Source organism: Cuculus canorus, chromosome 7, assembly GCF_017976375.1.
Source record: "Cuculus canorus isolate bCucCan1 chromosome 7, bCucCan1.pri, whole genome shotgun sequence".
In the NCBI taxonomy this organism is placed as follows: domain Eukaryota; kingdom Metazoa; phylum Chordata; class Aves; order Cuculiformes; family Cuculidae; genus Cuculus; species Cuculus canorus.
The window spans coordinates 30,351,190-30,373,536 of NC_071407.1; the positions used below are offsets into that span (position 1 = coordinate 30,351,190).

Sequence of the window (22,347 nt, forward strand, 5' to 3'; positions counted from 1 at the left end):
AGTTCTCTTTTTGTTTACTGCTTATTTATTCATTTTCTTTGATGGTTTTTTGTACTTACTGTTCTATTGATCAGCATAACAGCAACATTGCCGTGCAGAGCTTTAGAGAGAGCACACTATGTTCTTGCCTTGCTTCTGGAAGGGGGTTTGTCTCGATTCGTGTTTCAAGATGAGTAGGAAGGAGGATGAAATACGTGTATGGAAGAAGACAGAAAGGAAAAGTAGACATCAGCATCATCTGTGCTCTCCCACGAAGATAAATTGAACGCTATAAAAAAAGTGAGGATATGAAGGATGATGCATCTTAATTTTTAAAGGTGAGTTAAAAGTTAAAGTTTCTGAGTACAGCGTGTGTATATGATGACAGGACTTAAAGCCTATGCTGATAGCACTTCTTTGTAACCAGGTACTACAGGTCCGTACACTGAACGGCTACCACAGAGTAGCAAACGTTGAATTTCACACCCTAGTGTATCCAGTAGTAATTTGTTTGCTTACACCATCCTTAAGAATATAACTGTTCAACTGGTTATATGTTTTCAAAATGAAATTTTATAGACCTCTGCATGATGTCTGATTATAAAGACACTGATTTAGTATGAAAAAAATCATATGGCCAGCTACTACTCACATCCTGGGGAAAAAAGATACATCAAAACAAAAGAAATATTTGATAGCTTCATTTTTTGTTGTTTGTTGGGTTCTCCTCCCCTGCCAAGGAAAGATACAGATCCTTTTCTGCCTGCAGTGTCTTGCATATGAATATGTATAAATATATCTGCATATCTGCTAGTCTGTTTTGCTCTGAAAAAATCAGCCAGTAATTACCTTTTGCTGGTTTCAAGTAATGGTAGTCATTTTTTCACAGGATATTGTTTGCTTGCCCTTGTTTCAGACAGGGAATTATGGTTTTTTTTTCCCAAACAGCTAGAAATCTCTAGCTTTAGCCATGTCTAATATAAGATAGTAACCCTCATAGGCAATATATACATGTGATCATGCATTCTTAACTATAAGATTACATTCCAAGTCAACAGACACATGTCTTTCAGCTGCTTGTTTTAGAAAACTATTAATAGTTAATAAATTTGACATGACTTTTCTGCTTCATAATCCGCTTAGTTCACACCTTATTTAAATATATTTTTCCCAGATTGCGTGACCTCTCTCTCCCTTGATGAATTGTTTGAAACAGTAACAGTTATTACATTAATGATGCCCCATCGCCTCTGGACTCCTGCTGCTCCGCTGCAGAAGCCACAGGTATGATCTCAAACCTCATCCACAATGAATGTCTGGACTTCGCCTTCCCCTATCAACAGGAGATGTGCTACCAGGCAGTGTGTGTTAATGCTTGTGCTGTTCATCAGCTCAGGAATATGCTAACGGCCAGGTATTGGACTCTTTGAGGGATACAAGTCAGTAAGGCCATCCAGGAATTTCAATCTTAAACCTCTAGTGTGCTTGATCCAGGGACACATAGCAGCGTCCTTATTATCATTCTTCTGCTGTCTTCCTCCACAGAGGAAAAAGCGCGTGTATGTTGTTCTCTACGGGGGAGGAGGCACTCGCCTATATCTCCAACAGGTTTTCAGCATCACCTGGGGAGCTTTCCAGCTTCGGTGTGCTCAGGTTCCAGAACAGATGTTCTGTGGGCTGTTCTGGACTCAGTGTTGGTGAGACGCCTGCTTGCAATTCCACAGATAGGACTGGGTGCCTTTCATGGATATTTCTATTTCTGTACTTGTAAGACCGCAAAGGTGAGAGTACTTTAAACCTATAGGCTCCTTTATAGCTTTACGTTTACACACATGCTAAGTATTACCTAAGTTGGTGTCATTAAATTCAGTTATTAAAACTTCTGATGCAGATAATACAAACTTTTTAGTTATTTAATTTCACCTTCTTTCACTACTTAGCTTCATCTTATGATTTTCAATGCCCATCAGCAACATTTTGACTCAGAGTGATGGCTTGTCATTCTAAAACTGGGAGTATTCAAACAAGAAAACTGAGATCATGTGGCTGCTCAGATTGAGATGCTCCCTCACCTCCCCGCCCCATTTAAGATATAAAGCCACTGTTGTCAGAAAGAAATTAGTGTTTTAAATAAAAAATATTTAAAATACATAAAAGGCATCATTTTGATCTCAGCTGCACTGCTGAGCCTCAAATAAGTTACTATCATATCGCTGTAGTGATTCTCCACACATAAAGCGCTATTGCTGTGAGAGTTGCTTAAAGATTTGAGATGCTTTTGTGAAGCATTTACTTTGCTATTAAGCAATAAATTAAACTATGTTTTATTTTGATTTATTTAGTTTATCAATAAACATAAGTGTACATTGCTGCAATGGGGAATAGTGGGAAATTAATTAAATATAATTACGCTTACGGAAATGAGATCCAAGTTTCTATCAATGCTTTTATTTTTGCTTAAAGAAACAAAAACTACAAGCAATGAGGAAACTAACCTATATAAGGTCATATTTCCTTCTCCCTCTATTTCAATGGATATTTGAAAACTGTTTTTATTACAGCATAGGTGAAACAACTGTATTCAGCAGTGCTACTGAGAAGGTACAGAAGAGATCAGATGTAGTGCTACCACATAGTAGAGAGATGATTTTTTATTGCCCATGTCTTAGGATAACCAAAGTCTATGTATTAAAATACACATCTTGATTTAAAAATTAAGAAACCCAGAATGCTATTTTAGAAGTTAAATACAAAACAGTAGTAAATATGCAAAATACAGTTGATAAGCAGAGCAATGAGGCAAAAGAAATAAGTATAATACTTGATTCTTAAAATGTAATTCTGTGTATTGCTTGGCTTCCCCCCACCCCCTGCAGGTAATTCATTGTCAGTCTAAACAGGACAGCTATGCAACATAGTGAGATGGTACCACCTTACATAGCAGAGTTGAATTTAATTACCAAAGCATCAAAAAGGTAATGACACTGGGAGGCCTGATATCTGCATTAATATGCACTAACCATATTGCATTTGAGGAAAACAAGGTTAAAAAACCATACAGTTTTATGATATACAGTACTTCTTCAGTAAGAGAACTTGTTCAAAGTGAATACATCCTCTTTCAGCACAGATTTCTCTATGATTTCAAACAGTAACATGAAAATTGAAATTACAGTACAACTGCTAACACTGAGTATTTGGTATGCATTTGGTTAAATGCATATGTTACACATCTGTGTGCGGATATCAGGCATTTCACCATGTTCCAGAAAAGATTATTCTTTTTTACCCTGACATATTTATTCAGAAGTTTCTTATGAACCCTTGAGATTGAGTTGTTTATACATTTGATTTATCCATGAGTATCAGCACTCCTTAAAGAATAGGTCAAAACTAAAAACTCTACGTAGGACCAATAGAGAGGAATTATTCAAGTTCAATGAAATATTACAAAAAAGGCTTCCCTTTTAGGAAAACTCAGCTATGATAAAAATATCTACTACAGTGCACTGCACTGTAATAAATATTCAACATAAATTAATAATTTACGAGTACCTGAGCAAGTATACAGAGCACCATAGCACAGCACAGCACCAAAGGCAGTAGCTCAGAATCCTTAAAAATAATGCTATTTTAAACATTAAAAATTCTAAGTATTGTCATAAAAAATGAACTCCAGCTGGAGTTTAAAGATAGTGCAAACTTCTGTCTTCACTTTTTCAAATAAAGGTGTCAGATTTTCTAGTCATTTCACATCAGCAAAGTTGTTGGACCTGGATACCTGTGCTGGATGCCTAGGAACAGGTCTGTTGGAAAGAAAGAAAATAGCAGATTTAAACTTTTGTTAGCTCTCACTGACAGCATGCTTGAAGCGTGAAGATGAGCGGTAAAACCTTAGAGTTATTCAAGTTAACTTCAGACACGTAGCATGGGACCCTCATCCTGGGAGGAGCTCAGACCTTACTATTCAAGAAGTGTAAATGGTACCAGTAGACTCCTTTTTTCAGCTCATGTTTTAATTGCTGCCTGGCCAGTGGAATACGCTTGCTCATTGTTTCAGGTGTTGCTCTTTCAACTTTTTACTTCTTTGGGTGCTCACCAATTTTGCACCTGTTAAAAAATGCTACTTAACCTTGGAGAATAGCAGTTGCTTTCAAAAAGTTGTAGCAGTCAGCATGAAATATTAGTATTTTCAGAATAACTAAACAGAATGGACAACCAGGAGCTTAACCAAAGTTCACTCTTGGAGTCTTTGCTTGAAGTATTAGGAAACCAACTTGATTCTATTTTCATTTTTTCTGAGCAATGTTAAGCGCCTCACTACTGTAATTCCTCTAGCTTAAAATACCACCTTTATTTCCCCTGCAGCTCACTTTTATTTGTAGAAGACCGGGTAAGAAAATATCATAGACAATGCCCGTTAACTGTGGGCATAGTTATTTCACTTCCAGCTTAATTTTTTTCCCAACATCCTTTGTTTTGAAGTCTACAATCTGTGTGCTTTCTGAATGTCTTGGGTATTATTTTCAGATGATATAAATTGATGTTCCATTGTGAAATGTGTGAACGGAAAATTGCTTTTATTGGTGGTTGATGTTAACAGCATTCCATTCTCAGCCTGTTTCTGTAGGTGGTCTGAGTAGGATTTTTTTTTTTTCCCCTGAGCTTTGTTTCTCTTGAAATTGGTGCTTATTAACTCTTTTCTTTTGCAAGGAATTATATTTATTGGACAGTTTTTGTAAATACACAGTCAGATGCTTACAGTCAAACCTTTATGTGTTGTATAAACTCTCATACTTCTGAGGCAGTCAGTGCAATTGTGCTGCTATACTCCCAGTGAGGATCGGTATGATATTGCATGGTTACATATGCAAAGAGAAAATGGGTGTTGCATAGCTTTCAGCAATAATTACAGCACAGCATAGTTACTCCAAGCACAGAGGATCTGCTCAAAGACATTTTAGACCTGTTGTAGACCTGTTGTACAATAAATCAAGCTATTTTGATCAGAACTAACCTGACAGGACTAACGTGAGGCAGAGCTTTTGTGTGTCCAGGTGCTGGTGCGGATGCACTGTTATAGCGTGCTTTGTTCAGAGGATCTGCTGGTAGAGGCTTCTGAGGAGGGTTTGGTTTGTGGTTTTCCTATTAGAAAATAAACGGTCATATTAGTCTTTGGAACTGACATAAAACAATATAGCAACAACTGAGATAAATTGAACACAAGTTTGGAGTGGTTGTGACCAGATATACTTAAATGAGTAATGTTTTTCTAAACAGGCAACTACATTTTAAAAGAAAGGTTTATTACTATATTTTAATGATTTTGCTTCTTTTGAATCTTTTCTCCAAAAATACTGAGTGCATCTCTACTGGACTTAATGATTAATTGGTGGTAAATGAAAATAACATAGGCTGAATACATAACATTGTAAAAGTAGTTACATAGAAAGATAGAAATACTAGAAATGATTTTACAATGCAAATTCAGATGTCCACAAGAACAAACTGCTTGAGTCCAGTTTGAATTAATTGGTAGCATCTGTGGGATTTTTTTTCTTTTTCCAGAGATGCTGCTGTGCTTTCATTCTGTGGAATTAAATGATTCATTAATAAAGAACAGAAGTCATCTGCTGTCAGGCATGAGCTAATGTCTCTTCTGTGTGGTCTCTGAAACACTGCAAACATGGTAACATGTCTATTTGTGGTCTTCATTATGAAGAACTGGGATAGATTAAGTGGCTTGCTCAGGGCACACAAAGGCTCTCCGACATACCCCAAACCTCACTTCGGATCCTTCTACTATTTGAACAGCATAGTCATCCCTTTTCTAAGTAATTTTACTCTTTACCTTTAGTTTGCCATAACGAATAGTTAGCTGACCAAAAAGAAGGACTTATAAGCATAATCTAAGAAAAACATCCCCTGAAAGACGTAATCAAAACAAGGCATGAATTGCTCGAGATTAAGGTATGCCTTTTCATTATTAGTTTTGAGTGTCCCTTCGTTTTCTTTTCATTGCAAATGTTTGCTCTTTCAAGAAGGAAATGTAGGTTGCCTATCAGCAGACCTTTTGATAAAGAAGAAAATACCAGAGCTTAAGTGAATGCTGTATATAGTCATTTCCAATTTACCACAAAATACATTTTAAAGGTGTATATAACATACCTCTTCGTTTTCACTCTTGACCTAACATGTACTAACTCTTGAGTGAATGAGAAATAGCATATGAAAAAGAAATAGTTCTGATTTTAACTTATTGCTGTATCCAAATCTCCTATTCAGTATAAAAATTAGTTTTGACTGTGATTCAGAAGAAATTCCACTATAAAACAAGACAAACACATTTTGCTATAAGAAGCTTGTCTACGAGTCCTCTCTTTGGGGGGGGAAGAAATAATTGCAAATATTCTTGAAATAATCAGGCCTGGCAAAAAATAAAATAAGCAGTGTGCTTTATGTAGCTTTATTTCATTGGGCTATCCTGTTGAAAGTCCCCGAGTTTAATTGAACACATATTATGAAGTTCTTCAAAACATGATTGTTTCCCCTCATACAGAACTAGGACCTTTAAAATATTAACAAAACAAATCTTACTTTCAGGAATTCTTAACCAAAGTTTACTTTGTGCACTGAATGTCTTATACAATGAAATCTTAACGTGTATGTTTGGAACTAAAATATACCACTTTGGAACAAGTTAGATCACAGCAGAAACTGACATTTTCTAAATAACTGATTTAGCTCTGCAGTGAAATATAAATTTAAACTGCTTCTTGAGTAATTTTTTAAGAATTCATCATGTTTATTGTATGGCAAAGTATATGCATCATCACACTGACTGTGACAGCATTTAAAAAGAAATTGCAACAAACACAAAACCATCAGCATTATAAAGACAGCAAACAACAAATGCATCTTTGAACATTATAAAGCCTTTATTCCCTTGACTGCCTTCACAGAAGTGCCCTTTTCCCTCAAGTACTTTTACATGATTAATCACATGAATTAGTCTGATCACATGAGTATTCAGCTGTTTGCTTGATCAGTCCCTAATTGTTATTGCATGATTTGTATTTACTCTTCAATTGGCAGAATACTTATGTACAATAATTGAGAAGAGGAACTGATCCAGGCTCAGCAGTCTAAAGAAACAAAGGTTTGAAAGGGCTTGAGTTCTGGTAAGGAAGAATGAACAAAAAGAAAGGAGAACTGTCCTTGTTTATTTTTTTGTATTAGCAGTGTCCTATGTCTAATTACCACATTCAACACCTGACAGTAGAAGATCGACTTTCTGAGAAGCTCAGAGCAGCTAAGTACTAGTTGAACCTTATCAATTGCTTTTCCCCCACTTTTTGCAGGGGAAGCTGGCTCAACTGGCTAATCCAGATATGCTGATCTAGAACAGTTCTTCAGCTGGGGAGTGAGCATCTTCTCAAGGTTGAGCATCTTTTTCCTAGTTAAGCATTAAGATAATGTTTGATGCCTAAGCCAAACCAATTCCTTAGGCCCTCTTATTCCAGAAGAGGCATCCGTGTGAGGAAGTATGTAGAAACAGCAATCATACTATAAATATAACTCCGGTTGTTAGACAAGCCCAACAGATCTAGTTTCTTCCAATTTCTTTTTTTTTTTTTTTAACCAAGACCTTGTAAAAATATCATCCTTGAGTTAATATCCTTAAAGACGAAGCAGCAAAGTGTCATGATAGAAAATATAATATGGCAAGCTGGTAGGAAAGGGTGAAAAAAGATTCAAAATAAAAGGGAATTCAGATAAAAATAAAGGTGGAGTATGTGTAATGGCTGAGATGAAGCAAAATGGAGAAGCATTCCATAGGAAGAAGCCAGCACTGGGCAATGCCATCAGGAAAACATACATCCTTAGAAGAAGAGGAAAAAATACTTGAAGAAATAAATCCCCTCTGATACAGATTTGTATGTTAATGTGTGGAAACTTGTTGTAGCCTTTGGTGTCCTGGCAGGTCCCTAGCACAGCTCATAATAACACCATGGCTGCTCTTCCCTGATTCATCTCGCTCTTCATTCTTTCCCAGCCCATTAATTTTTCCTCTACAGAGCTTCAGCTCTTAACTACAAAGAGTTTATAGATCGATTCTTTGTCCAGTTTATATCAATAACTCTGCATTTAATGCATTCAATCTCTGTTTGTATTTGGGGAACTATAGCTTTAAATATTGTCATGATCTCTTTTTACAGCTCTACTGGAAAGAAAACCATAATTCTCATACTGAGCAGCTACAAAGACATCAGGTGCATGAAGCTTTAATTTGTTTTGCTGCTATATTTCTTAAATAAGACACCGGAAGAAGGTTCTTGCCTGAAATGCACTCTGTGAGAAGGGGTGTCTTCCTCAATCTATTTAGACGGGAACTTAATTTGTGTTAGCCATCTGTGCCTGAAGCCAGTCTGAGGTGTCATGGGAGAGGTATTAGCAAGAATAACTGTGGCATAATGAGCAGAAGGTGACCCCAGCTCAGTTTTGCTGTGGGAAAAGTAAAAATACCAAGCTATATTTCCTGTAATAAGGATGACCTGTAAAATATGAGATATATTTTGGTAATAAGATGGTGACAGTATCAGAGGCAGCAACTGCATGCTAACAGTGATAAAACCAAGAGGAAGTGATCAAATCAGAATTCATGGACTGAACCCGTGGTTCATATAAACCTGCACCATCTCCTGGATTTCAGCGGTGCTGTGTTGATTTATACTGACTGTGAATCTGTCCCGTAAATAAAGGATGTTTGCCTTGCAAGAGCACCTGACAGGAGAAAAAGCTGTTTATCAGTCAAAAGATTGTTAAATACTAAACTTGGCAACAGTTTGTCTGATAAGTGTTTTGTGGTGGTGGCTTTTTTTGACTATTTTGCTTACATCTGAAAAGAAATTTCATAGCAAAATAATAATCCATTCACTGCTGTCTCCACAGCCACTAGAGGGGAAAAGAGTTATCTTATTTAGTATGACGTGCCTTAGCTATCCACTGCTTGAAGCCCAGAAGCAGCAGGAAAGTAGCTTGTGCTGAAATATATTTCTCAGAAGGGAGAAGCAGAAGGAGGCAGCTGTGAAGCCATAGAAACAGTGAATAGTTTAAGATACTCTTCTTCAGCACAGTACTAAGCATCTGGATGATATTATGAACGTAGCAATGATTTTTAAAGTGCTTCCTCTTGATGACCTGATGGATGCACTTCCAAGAGAGTGTTGAAGCAAAACATTCAGTAGTATTTGTATAAACTAGAACAAAATTATCCTCAAGTTAATTTAATTCTTCCATGCTTTGAGGGAGTAAAATTGTTAACTTCAGAAGAAAAGATGTTCTTCCCATAGAGTGTTTTCTGTGTCTCCAGGATGTAAAAAGCAGCAATTTCTGACAATCTTGAATTGAGGTTACAGATGTAATTTTGAAAGAAGCCACTCATGCTTATTCCTTAAATTGTCTTAAGTTGATCATAGAATCATACAATAGTTCAGGTTGGAAGGGACCTTAGAGGTCATCTAGTTCCAATCCCCCTGCCATGGGCAGGGACACCTCCCACTGGATCAGGCTGCCTAAGGCCTCATCCAACCTTGCCTTGAACACCTCCAGGGATGGGACAAAAACTTCCAGGGATTGATTCCCTGTCTGTCCCGTTTCATGCAGCAACTGAATATTGAAAACAGCGATATTTTGCTTGATGGAATAACCGTCACAATTAATTTGAGCTACCAAACTGAAAAGTTTTTTGGCAGTTTCAGATCTGTCAGTCTTTGATAATGACAGTACTAGAGATCTGGTATTCTACCTTGCACTTTATGTGGGATTTGAAGTCGAGGGCACTTGGGAACATAAATTGTAGTCGTGTGTTGGGCTGCTTTGATGTGCAATGACGGGCTGGGGCAGCTACAGATACATCATCAGAATGAGAAATGGTGACTTTTAACCTGGATAGCCTTTTCTTTGTCACGTCCCATTAGCAGAAGACAGACATAAGCTTATGAGTTACAAAATAACAAGAAACAATTCTTAAGTTTTTTTTTTAGAGGAACCACTTGATTAAGAAACAGAAAAGCACTTGTACTTAAAATCTTTGTACTTTGACCCCTGTGAAGTATGCATACTATTTTAAGTAGAGCAAGAAAATAAATAGCACAACTATTTTAATCCTGTATCATATTCAGAATAGCACAATAGCTGGGTGCCTGATTCTTTTGCTTAGACACAGTCATGCTATAAATGCAACCAAAAGAGAGAAACCAGTGACAAGTAAAAGGACAATTTAATATAGACAACTGCATAGACAACTTTGTCTACCCTGAATAATGCCCAAGACGCTTCTTACTACCAAAACCGGTGTTACCAGCTCTATTTAAACATTGCCATAAAATGTACATCTTCATGAAAAACTGTGGGCAATTACAAGTCTGCTTTTCAGATCTGTTCTCTGGGGAAAAAATTACATAATTCGTATACCCCTCAGCAGAACAGAAGCACATCAAGCTAATGTACCTTTTGCTCTTGCATAAGACATCTGCAACCTGGCTTCCTAAATTATATCGCTGTATTTGGCACCTTGCTAACAAACCATAAAGTTTCCCCTCTGGTTTGGCAGCCGGAAAGATAAGCTTTTGTTTGCCTGTCATATGGAGCTTGTTTATACCGGTGTGTCTTTTGAGTGATGAAGAGACAGTTCAGGATCCTAAATTTGAAAACAGGATCACAGCCTCAGCTGGCACAAACCAATAGATCTACACCGCATTTTTAAACTTATACAAAGTACTAAGGAAAGTAACTAAGTACTGTGGAAAAAGGTCAGTGTGAAAGATGAGAAAACACTTCATTCCTCTCTACCACATACAGACTCACACAATAAATATTAAATAGGAGAGGAGCTTAAAGAAAATCAATGGTTACCTGAGCGAACCTCAGCGAAGGGTTAGCTGGCAAAGGTCTTTCAGGCACAGTTTGGTGACATGGCAGCGGAGGAAGAGGTGGTAGGACTCGTTGTGGTGTTTTCAATTGTGTCAAATCGTGTGTCTTCATGGGGTTACTAATGTCAATGATCTGATATGGCAGTGGTCTTCTTGGACCATCTCTCTATAAAAACAACCCCAACAAAAAGTTATAAGCTTCGAGAGCTGACATAAGCATTGCTACTTTAAAATCTACTCTTCTACTCTGCTTTCATCTACACTCAACACCTCTGTGACCAGAGAAGAAATTAACAGCTTCCAGAGTCCTATTCAAACACTAATCCTTCACAGTTCAGCTGTAGCGTTCTGGTGTAAGCCGGCTGGATCTGTCCTGGGGACTAAATTATAATCTAAATTGCCTTCAGTTTAAAGCCATCACCCCTTGTTCTATCACTACATACTTTTGTAAAAAGTCCCTCTTCTGCTTTCTTGTAGGTCTCCTTTAGGTACTGGAAGGTCACTATAAGGTCTGCCTGGAGCCTTCTATTCTCTAGGCTAAACAAGCCCATCTCTCAGCCTGTCCTCACATGGGAGGTGCTCCAGCCCTCTGATTGTCTTTGTGGCCCTCCTCTGGACTTGCTTCAATAGGTCCATGCCCTTCTTACATTTGGGCCCACAGAACTGATCACAGTACTCCAGGTGGGGTTTCACAAGAGTGGAGTAGAGGAAGAATCACCTCCCTTGACCTGCTGGTCACAATTCTTTTCATGCAGCTCAGGATATGGTTGACTTTTTCTGGGCTGCTAGCACACATCACTGGCTCATGTTGAGCTTCTCATCTACCAGCATTCCTAAGGCTTTCTCTTTAAGGGCTGCTCTGAACCCATTCTCTGCCCAGCCTGTAATTGTGCTTGGGATTGCCCTGACCCAGGTTCAGGAGCTTGCACTTGGCCTTGTTGAACTTCATGAGACTCACACAGGCCTGCCCTCTCAACCCTGTTAAGGTCCCTCTGGATGTCATCCATTCCTTCCAGCGTGTCGATCACATCACACAGCTTGGTGTTGTCAGCAAACTTGCTGAGTGTGTGCACTCAATCCCACTGTCCACATCTCTGACAAAGAAGTTGAACAGTGCCAGTCACAATACCAAACCCTGCGGAACGACACTTGTCACTGGTCTCCACTTGGATGTTGAGACATTGATGGCAACTCTTTGAGTGAAGCCATCCATAAAGTCCTTATTCATCCAGTGGTCCAACCATAAAATCCATGTCTCTTCAACTTAGAGACAAGGATGCCATGTGGGACAGTGTCAAATGCCCACATGAGTCCAGGTAGGTGATGTCAGTTTCTCTTCCCTTATCCACCAATGCTGTAATCCTGTTGTAGAAGGCCAACAAATATGTCAGGCACAATTTGTCCTTTGTGAAGCCATGTTGGCTGTCACCAGTCACCTCCTTATTTCCATATGCCTTAGCATAGTTTCCAAGAGGATCTGCTCCATGATCTTGCCAGGCACAGAGGTTAGACTGACCAGCCTGTAGTTCCCCAGGTCTTTCTTCCTTCCTCTTTTAAAAATGGGAGTTATGTTTCCCGTTTTCCAGTCAGGTAATAATTGTGTCATAATGAATTACTTAAATGAAATCCAAAATACAAATTATGGGTTTTTTTTTTCCTCTTTTTTTTTAAAAAAAAAACTACTTAGGGACTCACTTTTTGTATGTTTGTATTTTGTGGCTTCACAATGAGATTTTTACTGAGAGATGTGGTATGAACACGATTAGGCTCAGATGAACTGGAAGGTCTTGCTGGACTCACAGACCTGCAATACAAATATGTATTTATTGAACACAACATTGTGCCACATAACATTTTTTTTAAACAGTATTCTCATTTTAGAATGAGATTTTGTAAGGACTTTCTGACTTTTTGTAGTAAACAAGGAAAGCAAAAATTGTCTAGCACTCCTGCAAGAATAAAAATAAATATTGATTTTTTGGAAACCAGTAGTCTGTTAAATTAGCTTCTGCAATCTGTGGAAATGCAGCTTTGTTACACCCAAGAGACTATTCTAATGAATCTAACATTTAAACAGTAATGACCTCAAATATGAAAGTTTCCGCTCACTCGACTGAGTTTAGATAAAAGGCCATGCGATATAATGGAAGTATTTCAAGCAAATGAAAATAAAGGCAATGCTTCCCTGGCGTCTTAATTTTCTATCACAAAAAGCGAAGGGGTATATAATCAACCCCAAACCTACATTATTTACTGACTATCAGTAAACTTAGACTAAACCAGGGAATCACTGCTGTTAATACTTAATGAATGTTTTTGTTAATGCAGGATCTTTCTAAAATATTCACGCCGTTCTGTGATGATGAATATCAAGGTGAGAGATGCCATGTTTACAGCTACTTTCTGCTAATATCTATTAAAGTATAATTTGGGAAGATCATCATACCTTAGTTTCTCTATTGTCGTCTTTTTACTTGTAAACAGCCATCTCATGAAAGTCTTCCGTTTCAGATACATGATTGATCCCGCAAAGATAAGGCACAGAATGGTTATCAAGACTCCTATCGTTAAACTCTTATTATCTGCAACAAAACACATTGACTTCTATCAAGAACCACCTTTGCTGAAATTTGTTGTGTATATGGAGCAAGACATTGCCACCTGGTCCAGGTTTCTAATTGCAATGCAGGTGAAGCGAATTAAACTATGAATTAAAGACTAACAAACTCTTATTTTTTCTAGCCTAATGCTTGAAATTTGGCCTGTTTTAAAGCTATTTCTTTAATATTGGGGGAAAATTGGTTAAAATATAACATTGTGGGTCCCTTCCAACTGAACTATGCTGTTTTATTTCAGTCAGATATCTGGGTCCAAGCACCTCCATGTACTCTCTCTGCACCTATGTTGGGGTCCTGCTTACGTTGTCACCTGCAAATGGGGCCATAAGTCATATGGGCTGTCGGCCTCATCCAGACACTCTTATGGTAATGGCTGTAGGAATGCTGACTGGCATCTACTGAGAGGGAGACAGAGGTTGAGATGGAGAGAAAAGGGACAGAAACACCTAGATCATGGTTCGGTAAAGTGCAAACTTTTAAATATTCTGTCCCTCAGACGTGAGCAGTAACCCTTGTTACATTATAACCAGATCTTAAGGGTTTCATTGCGCTGTAACGCTGGGAAAACAGTCTGAAACGTGGACTACTGTGGTCCAGCCCAGATGGCTGTCAACTCTAATCTGGAGGAAAGTATAGAGCCAAAGGAAAGCCTTCAGCAACACTATTGTGCGTTCTCAGAGGGATGCTCTGCTTAGCGAGGAGCTGCAGCCTTCTGTACTTGTTCCAATTTTCAGAGTGCTTCAAGCTGCTTTAAGTACCTTGCTGGGACCTAAGTGAGGCACAATAGTGAGATGAACTCTGACTAGATGACTTGCAGCTGAAAGAAAGCCTTATTTTTAGGAAGAGCTCTGATTGTTATAAATACGTGATACGATCATTGCCTGGAGAAGAGGATGTTGTGGTGCTTCAGGGCTGCTGACCTAAAAGATGCACACTCCTATCGTAGGGAAAACATCTTTAATCTTTGCTCTGGTAACCTATTATCACTGTCTCAGTCTTATCCTGATTGATTTTTCAGCCAGCTGGCTCTCATCTGCTGGTCTAAGCTCACTTGGGTACAAGCAAACAGTCAGCAAACTGACCGAGCAAACCACCTGTGGGGCTTGATGGAGCATCAACTGCTATGCTTTTTACTTCATAGCATTGCATAATAATAAACCCCTCACCATATATAAAAGATTAATAAAATTAATAAGCCAAGATTATGCTATTTAAATTAATTAACATCTCTACATAACAATTAAATATTTAAGGTTTCTTTGTAAGAAAAATACAGTGTGTATCTTTTATCCTAAGTCAGCAGGGTAAAATCAGTTACTAAATAATAATGAGACCGTGTGCTTTGTTTGACTAAGATGAAAGTATTTTACTGAGCTAATCCTTTTGTAATTTGATTTAGAGATGTGCAAACTACTCAGATCGTAATCCAAACCACCCCATCAAGTGTTCATATTTAAATCCAAGTGTCAGCAATAGAAAATCAGGTCCTTTAGCAATTTCCATATTTGTTTATTCCCAGCGTTACTGAATGTAACAGTGTCTTTAGAGAAAAACGGTGAAATTACTACCCTATATTAAACTATTGTTAAAACATTTTATGTTACACTGAATTGTTGGCCTCTGAAACACAAAATGCAAGAATTATAAAAAATGTCCTATATTTGTCTTCTCCAGTTGGTGTTGTCTATGCAGCATATTATTACAATATATTTTGTAGTTCCCTATATACTTAGCTTTCAGGTAAGCTGAAAAAGGACTATAATGCTTTAGGGCAAATATTAAAAGAAAACATTTAATACAGAAGTAATCACACTTGTTCAGTGCCTGAGCATCATTTCTTTGCTATTCCACTGACTGGTAGGTAGTTAAAAAAAAGATCTTTCAACAGTGAAATCATAATGTGAAGCTTTGTCATGAAAACGACCGTGATGTCATAAATCCAGTACTACGACTCACTGAAAGATCTGGCATGTACAGAATACAATCCATTTTGGTTTTGAATAGCATTATTCATATGAAAACATGGAGATCATTTTCCAGTGATTTTTAGTTTATATATGTATACGGGAGCACACTGCTTGTGCTGTTCCGTGCTCAGACATAAATCAGAAATATCTTTATGGAAGTCACTAAAGTTACAGTACTCTGGAGAAAAATTGGCATGTGTTGATTGTCAAATACTATGTAATTCACAGTATGTAGAAATAATTCTTTCTGAGGCTGTCCAAAAGTGAAGTAAGGTACTATAGCCAATGATCTGCAGACTGAACAAGAGGAAACTGAAACACGAACTATAGAAAATGCACGTCTCCTACTTCTATCATAAGTTGAGGACAACCTCTGGTAAATGTGTGGAAGTTATCTAAACAATGTAGTTTTAATCTAATACAGTCAGAAATCTGCTCTTTTCCACAACAGAGTGGGTCCTCCTTAGAAGTACAATATCAAACATATTTCTTATCTTTGGCTATGCAACAATTTTGCATTTATAGTCATTGCAGTGTCCAATCCTCGTTAGGCACACAACTCTACAGAAGCAGGTTATGTGTACCCTAAGGTGGTTCTATCCCCATGCATTCAGTGGAGAACACTGGAGCTTGGCATCCCTCAAGGTGAAACTAAGAATACTGCAACGTTTGTCTACCATGGCAACAGGATTAGCTCAAGTGTGGGAGTTAGCTCCTCATCCTTGGCGTAGATCAATACCACTTCCTACTTATTGCAGTGAGGTACTAAAACTGATCATGTATCTCTGGGAAAAAAAGAAAAAAAAAAGAAAGAAAAAGAAAGGCAAGGAAAGGTAAAGAAAAGAACCTACCAGGCCTGCTGTGCCTTTAGTTATGCAAGAAAATTGATGCACTCAGCTAGCCTTGGTTTTGCTTCACTAAGTTTTCAAGTTGGTGCCAATGCATTTGGATTAAGCTATTTGATTTACTGACTTATTCCCCCATCTTGTAAATTCTTTGCTTACAAGATGACACTTTTTATTTCCACTCTTTATCACAGAAAGAACAAGCAGAGCATGAATTACTACTGACCTGCTTGCCTAATTGGTCCACTGTCCACGCTGCCACCAAACCCCGGCTTGTCACAGTAGGGGGGAGCCCAGTCAGCCTCACAGTGACAGTTCTTTTTATTGTTGCAGACCTGCAAACCAAGACAAATGACCTAACATGAAAAGGATTGCCCTATCCAGCTGAGAACAACGGTGGCTGATAAGACCTCCTAATCAGACACTGACATATCTGAAGGAAATAAAACTTAGGGAAGGAAAGAGATGTACTGGTGTGTGTCTATTGGCACAACTGAGATGGCATAGAGCAACTCTGAATGCAAGACACTGTGGAGCAACGGGGGTCCTAAAAAAGCATTATTTATTTGGCAGGTAATCGTTTTGAGTTGCACCAGCTGACAACTTCAATAATATAAGGATAATCACACACCTCTTCTTATTCTCTCTTTGCCTCCAGCGGCAACATTATCTGCTTTCTAATTTCTGTTCCTTCTGCCTTCACAGGAACAAGAGCCTCTCTACGCTGTTAAGGCTGTAAAGCTTTGTCAGCCCACCGGAACACTCCTGTCCATCAAGAGCTTGCAATAGGCTACATACTGATTTTTCCACTGTTCAGATGACCCAGCTTTAAGATAAACCAGTTGCTGGAAGAACATGGGAAGCGAATCAGGGCTGAGGAAGCCCTCCCTTTGATATCACACCTGCCATGCCTATAAAGATAGAATCCGCTATTTAAACTGAGCTGAGGAGCAACTAGCAAGACTAGATTTACCAAACGTTCCCTGCAGAACAAGAGAGCTCCAAAGGACTGGAGACCATCATTAACATCAGCTTGTTCCCACAGAACAGAAGGAGCTGGGAGACACATGGCTTTTTCCTCAGAAGTTTCCACAGTCCCAAACACCTACTTTAATTTCCTTTTGCTACCATCCAAGCAGCGACTATGTGACTAATACAGAGGCCAAAGCTCTATGCTGTATTGACAGAATGCATGAAAATAGCAAAATATGCTGTTGCACAGGACAGAGATGGCAGAGTTACACGCTCAAACTGATTTTTAAATAAAGTTTTTGAGCTTAGGGCTAATTATCAATATGGTCCTAAATTCTGTGCTGACACTAAACATCACTGATCTACAACCACCACAACGGGTTTCTCAGTAAGACACCAGTTACTTCACAGGAATTTGCAAATATGCATTTTTCTGGCAAGGTCAGCTGGCAGGCTTTCAGAAAGACCATACTGCCTGTGTCTGCAGAGTATTAAAATAGTCACATAGCTTAGAGTGGCTATGGTCATGTATAATTAAAAAAAAAAAATTACTTTTCAAAGACAGCAAGATAACTAAAAATATCATTCGTTAAGCATTATTCCTTAAATTAAAGCACCACAGGAGTTCCCATCTACAATTCCACGAGGTCATTTTTTGTTATGCAGGAATCACCAGAGGTTGCCCATCATACAGACATAAAGACGCTTGTCTAAGCTGAAGCTCATTCCAGCACAACGATAACATTCAGCCCTGTCAACAGTGCTCAGTTTTGCAAATATCAGATGGTAAAATAAGTTAAATCAGATTAAAATCCCTCCTCAGGACAGGGTAGAGAATTTCCTATGGCTCTTCCATTGTGGTTGCCACAGCTTTTCACAGAAACAAACAGATCACCAGCAAATCAAGGTTAATAAGGCATAGCTTGACATAATTATCATTTTCATAATAAACTAGGTTTCAAAACACTTTTACTTTATTAACTGATATCATCAAATTTTTTATCTTTCAGACCATGAAACTCATCAATATGTTTTTACTTTATTTTAATACGTTTGGAAACGCTATTGCATTTGAATGTCAGTTCAAATGCGTATTTTAATTTTTCTGTATCCACATAGAAATTGTATTTTTTCAAATGTTAATTGGAATTCTTCATGAAGGCATGCTAGACTTAAAACTGCTTTGAAGATGACAAAACTCCTTTTTATCACAAACTGTTAATTACGAACAAGATTATCACCACACGATAAATATTTCTTTGTTAAAGAAAAATAATTCCATTTCTTGGAGTTCATATAAGGGACATCATCGGCAACAGAAATACATCATAGAAAAGTATTGCAGTGACTTTGACTGATATATTACAAACACAGATCCCAGAGCTATAATGTAAAATGATTTCTTGTCCAGTATTTACTGACTGATTGTAAAAAAAGTGTTACTATAATGCTTACTCCACGTCCGTGGCACTTTGTTGCACATTTATGCACACCAAAAACACTTGTATTCTGGCACCGGCGGTTAAGGCAGATCTGCGAAATAAGAGAAAAGCAGTTTTAATAGGGACAGAGTTGCTGATGCTCACAAGGCTTCACATCCCTCTCTGTACATCCGTCATCCGTCTATGGGTCTTTTAGCAGTTAAAGATTTCCCAATACACGTGCTGCACTGACAACATTACATTGACAAAACGATAAAGACACCAGAACTCTGTGTCTTCTCCTTATTCTTTTGTAAGCTTTTAAATCCTAATCCGTGGAAGTTGAGTATTGTTCTTGATGGGCATCCTGGCCAATACTGAATTTCAGACATAGTTCATATTTGGTTTATATGCTGAGCCTGTGTAAATAAACACAGTTTCGCTGAAGTAGAACTAGTGGTGAGCCGCTGGGGTTTGGAGATTTTTTTTATGCCAATTTAAAAAGCAGTAATTTACATTTTTTCACGACTAGGAATGCATTGAATTGTATTTTTTCATGTACATGTCTTCACAGCAGCAGGTGACTCCTCAAGGTTCAAGTCCCCTTGTGGTGTAAATTAGCATAGTTCTGTTTATATCAACAGCACAATATTAAAGTGTGCCAGTACAGAATTTGGACCCAGGACAGCCTGAATATGTAGCTAAGGTCATTGATAAACATGAGCTTATCGTTATTTTTTCAGCAAAACTGAAGCCTTTCTAAGAGTTTTCCCAAGCTAAACTATTTTTTAGTGTCAAATACAATCCAAGCATATTTAGAGAGTAATAATAATCTTACAGGGAATGGCAGTACACCAATCGCATATGCAAAGTAATAAAATTCTTTTTTTTGTTGTTTTCTAGTCAAATGGGTAAACTTCATTCTGCAAATATCGCTGAAAATTGAGGTTAGGGAAGATTAGTACCATCTAATAATATCATCAAACAATCAAATGACTGATAAAGATGGTAGTAATGAGAAGTTACCCACAGAAAACTGAAAATAAGAAAAAACTAGGACTGGAATAACTTTTACTATGCTATGACCAGGAAGAAAAAAGAAGGAAAAAAAATCACTGCACAATTTTGCTCATGTTTAACCGCAATTTAGTTCAGTAGTACTAAAAGTCAGTCACGATAATTAGCATTAAGCAGAGAATAGTGTTGAAGGAGATGACAGGGATGCTTAATCAGGGCACTTATCCCCTGGGGAGAAGGAAAAATGGAAAGGAAATTAGAGTGAATTGGCATAAACACGCACACATGTAGAGAATATGGTCTGATTACAGCAGTATTCACAATTCAAATATTCATACTGCAGTAGCTCACAGAATTCTGATCACATTAAAATGGCTGCATTTCAAATTGTGTGTCTTCAGCTTAGAAAACTCAAGAATATTTAAATTCATATTCTTAATCCATAATACAAACGCACTAATGTCCTCAAAGTAAAACATACAATTTCATAAGTATTAGCCTGTGTATTCTATAGTGTGTATGTGTGTGATTAGATAGATTAGAAAGATTAAATACTCATTAGTAAAACATAATGGGGTGCTTTCCCAGCCTTGAATTTTCTTTGAAAACACATTTTATAACAGATTGACTTTGAAATGTTGTAAGGGTTGTTTTCCTGTAGCAGAACTGTAGCTTCACAAGGGACATATTTTAAACCTGTTCCCAGTGCAATGTGATAATCCAACATAACTCAAAAGCACTGGGAAATTCAGAGGCTTATTTGAATTTACCACAAATTATCAAAGCCCTTTTTTTTTTCTTCTTATTGCAAGTAATTCACTAGGGGTATGGAAACCTTCTTCATTTCAATAGTTTTTGGGCTCTTTTCCATTGCTCCCTCCTGTAAAACTCATGGCTCTCTCCCACATTTCTCTGTCTCTCTCTGTTCATTTCCTCACAAAAGAAAATCAATAGAATGAGGCAGCCATGTGAAATTTGGTCTACGTTGACACTGGATAATTAACAAAAGTCGCAAAACATGATTGCAAGAATCAGTTTTGGACGTTGAACATCAAGGGGTTTATATTTTTTTCTAATAGTGCATACAGAAATAGCTTTTCCTGCAAGAAAAAAAAAAAAACAAGGAAGGAGCCATGATCAGTAGTAGGTGTAATACATTTTGAAACCTAAAGGGAAGTTAATGACAATTTTGCAATGCCGTACTCGCTGGTACAGTGAATACATTGAACTCAGAAATTCATTAACAATCCCGCAATGTATTTTGCTGTACTTTGCAGCAAACCTCTAGCCTACACGGACAGATCCTTGGGCCTGTCCTCAAAAAGTCAGTTATAAACTTAAGCAACTTTCATTGCATCTGCAAATCTTTCCTCCAAAGAAGTGGCCAAAAGAAGAAGGGAGTAAAAATCTGATTCAATATGGGCATGAGAAACAATTCTTTTATGGAAAAGAAAATCCCAAAGCAAACCCCTGTCAGTTTAGTATGAAATACTCGGCAGCATGAGGGCAGTTGCATACTCCTGTGTGGGAGCATTTCAGAACCTTACTTTTCCATCTTCACACTTGGTTCCTGACAGCACAAGACCAGGATCGGGCATATCATCACCCAAATACACGTGGGTACCACGACACAGAATCTTGCCACCTTCCTGAAGTGGAATATTAGTTTCTATGGAAACAGCATTGGTACCAATTACAGGTCGATTTGCTCCTCCTTGACACTGAATCTTTCCACATTTAGCATCTCTGAAGGAAATAAACAACATCAAATGTTAGTTTTAAATATGATAATCCCTCTCCCACCACCATGCATCTGCTCCTGTGTTTGTAGGAGACACCTTACCTGGGTTCACATTTAGCAAAGGAGCTCTTGGAGTCTTTGCCACAGTTGCCGTAAGGATCACCTGCAGAATTGACTCTCTCAAAGCAGATCCCAGGAGCAGGTTTCGCACCTGAAACAAAACCTAATCAGAACTTTCATCTCATACAAGGTGTTTTTAATAATTTTCTTTGAGCTCCACTGATGCTTTAGGGGAAGACAAGATGTGATCTGCATATTGACGAAGCACAACCAAACAGTTGTCCTGGATCAGCATGCTAATCGAAGAGCCTAATGGGAGGCTTTCCACTGCTATTTATCTCTCTTGGTAATGCTGAGCAATAGACAATGCAGAACTCATTGTCTTTCGGAATTTCTCTAGACTATATCCCTCTGGTGAATCCTCCTAGGACACAAAAGCTTTTAGCAAATGCCAAATCTAGTTTGGTGAAGAAAAGCAGAGGGCAGCTGGTAGGTTAACTCCCATCTTTTACAGGAATCCATGTGATTCTAGTGAAAGCCCAAGAGTTGAAGCCAAAGAATATACTGCTCAAGAAAGGTCTTTTAAAGTGCAATTCAGAACAAGACGAAACTAGAAAAAAATCCAGTTTCAAACTAGAGTGCTATATGACTGTAAAAATACGAACCCATGACATGGGTGCAAAGAGAATACACTAATGTTACCTCAAGCTAATGTACTGGGGAAAGGAAAAGAACCCATCCCCACCTTAATCCTCAGCAAATTCACTGCTGAGAGGAAACGGAGACTCGAAAG

The 22,347-nt window shown here is 38.0% G+C and overlaps 1 protein-coding gene and 1 long non-coding RNA gene across 2 annotated transcripts in view; one reads left to right on the forward strand and one right to left on the reverse strand.

Annotated features, from left to right (window-relative positions):
* Nucleotides 1-71: 71 nt before the first annotated feature.
* LOC128852659 (uncharacterized) lies at nucleotides 72-13,531 on the forward strand. The gene is made up of 3 exons (XR_008450628.1): nucleotides 72-317; nucleotides 1,154-1,263; nucleotides 13,425-13,531. It is a non-coding gene; the product is annotated as an uncharacterized LOC128852659 (long non-coding RNA).
* ADAM12 (ADAM metallopeptidase domain 12) overlaps nucleotides 2,354-22,347 on the reverse strand; it is a 182,722-nt gene continuing 162,728 nt past the window's right edge. Inside the window, exons 15-23 of the mRNA XM_054070962.1 lie at nucleotides 21,597-21,705; nucleotides 21,301-21,499; nucleotides 18,771-18,848; nucleotides 16,570-16,678; nucleotides 13,360-13,495; nucleotides 12,609-12,717; nucleotides 10,897-11,079; nucleotides 4,997-5,124; nucleotides 2,354-3,785 (exon numbers count right to left, since the gene is read on the reverse strand). Of these exons, the coding sequence (XP_053926937.1) occupies nucleotides 3,725-3,785; nucleotides 4,997-5,124; nucleotides 10,897-11,079; nucleotides 12,609-12,717; nucleotides 13,360-13,495; nucleotides 16,570-16,678; nucleotides 18,771-18,848; nucleotides 21,301-21,499; nucleotides 21,597-21,705 (1,112 nt within the window). The 3' untranslated portion in view covers nucleotides 2,354-3,724. The remainder of the gene's footprint in view (nucleotides 3,786-4,996; nucleotides 5,125-10,896; nucleotides 11,080-12,608; nucleotides 12,718-13,359; nucleotides 13,496-16,569; nucleotides 16,679-18,770; nucleotides 18,849-21,300; nucleotides 21,500-21,596; nucleotides 21,706-22,347) is intronic.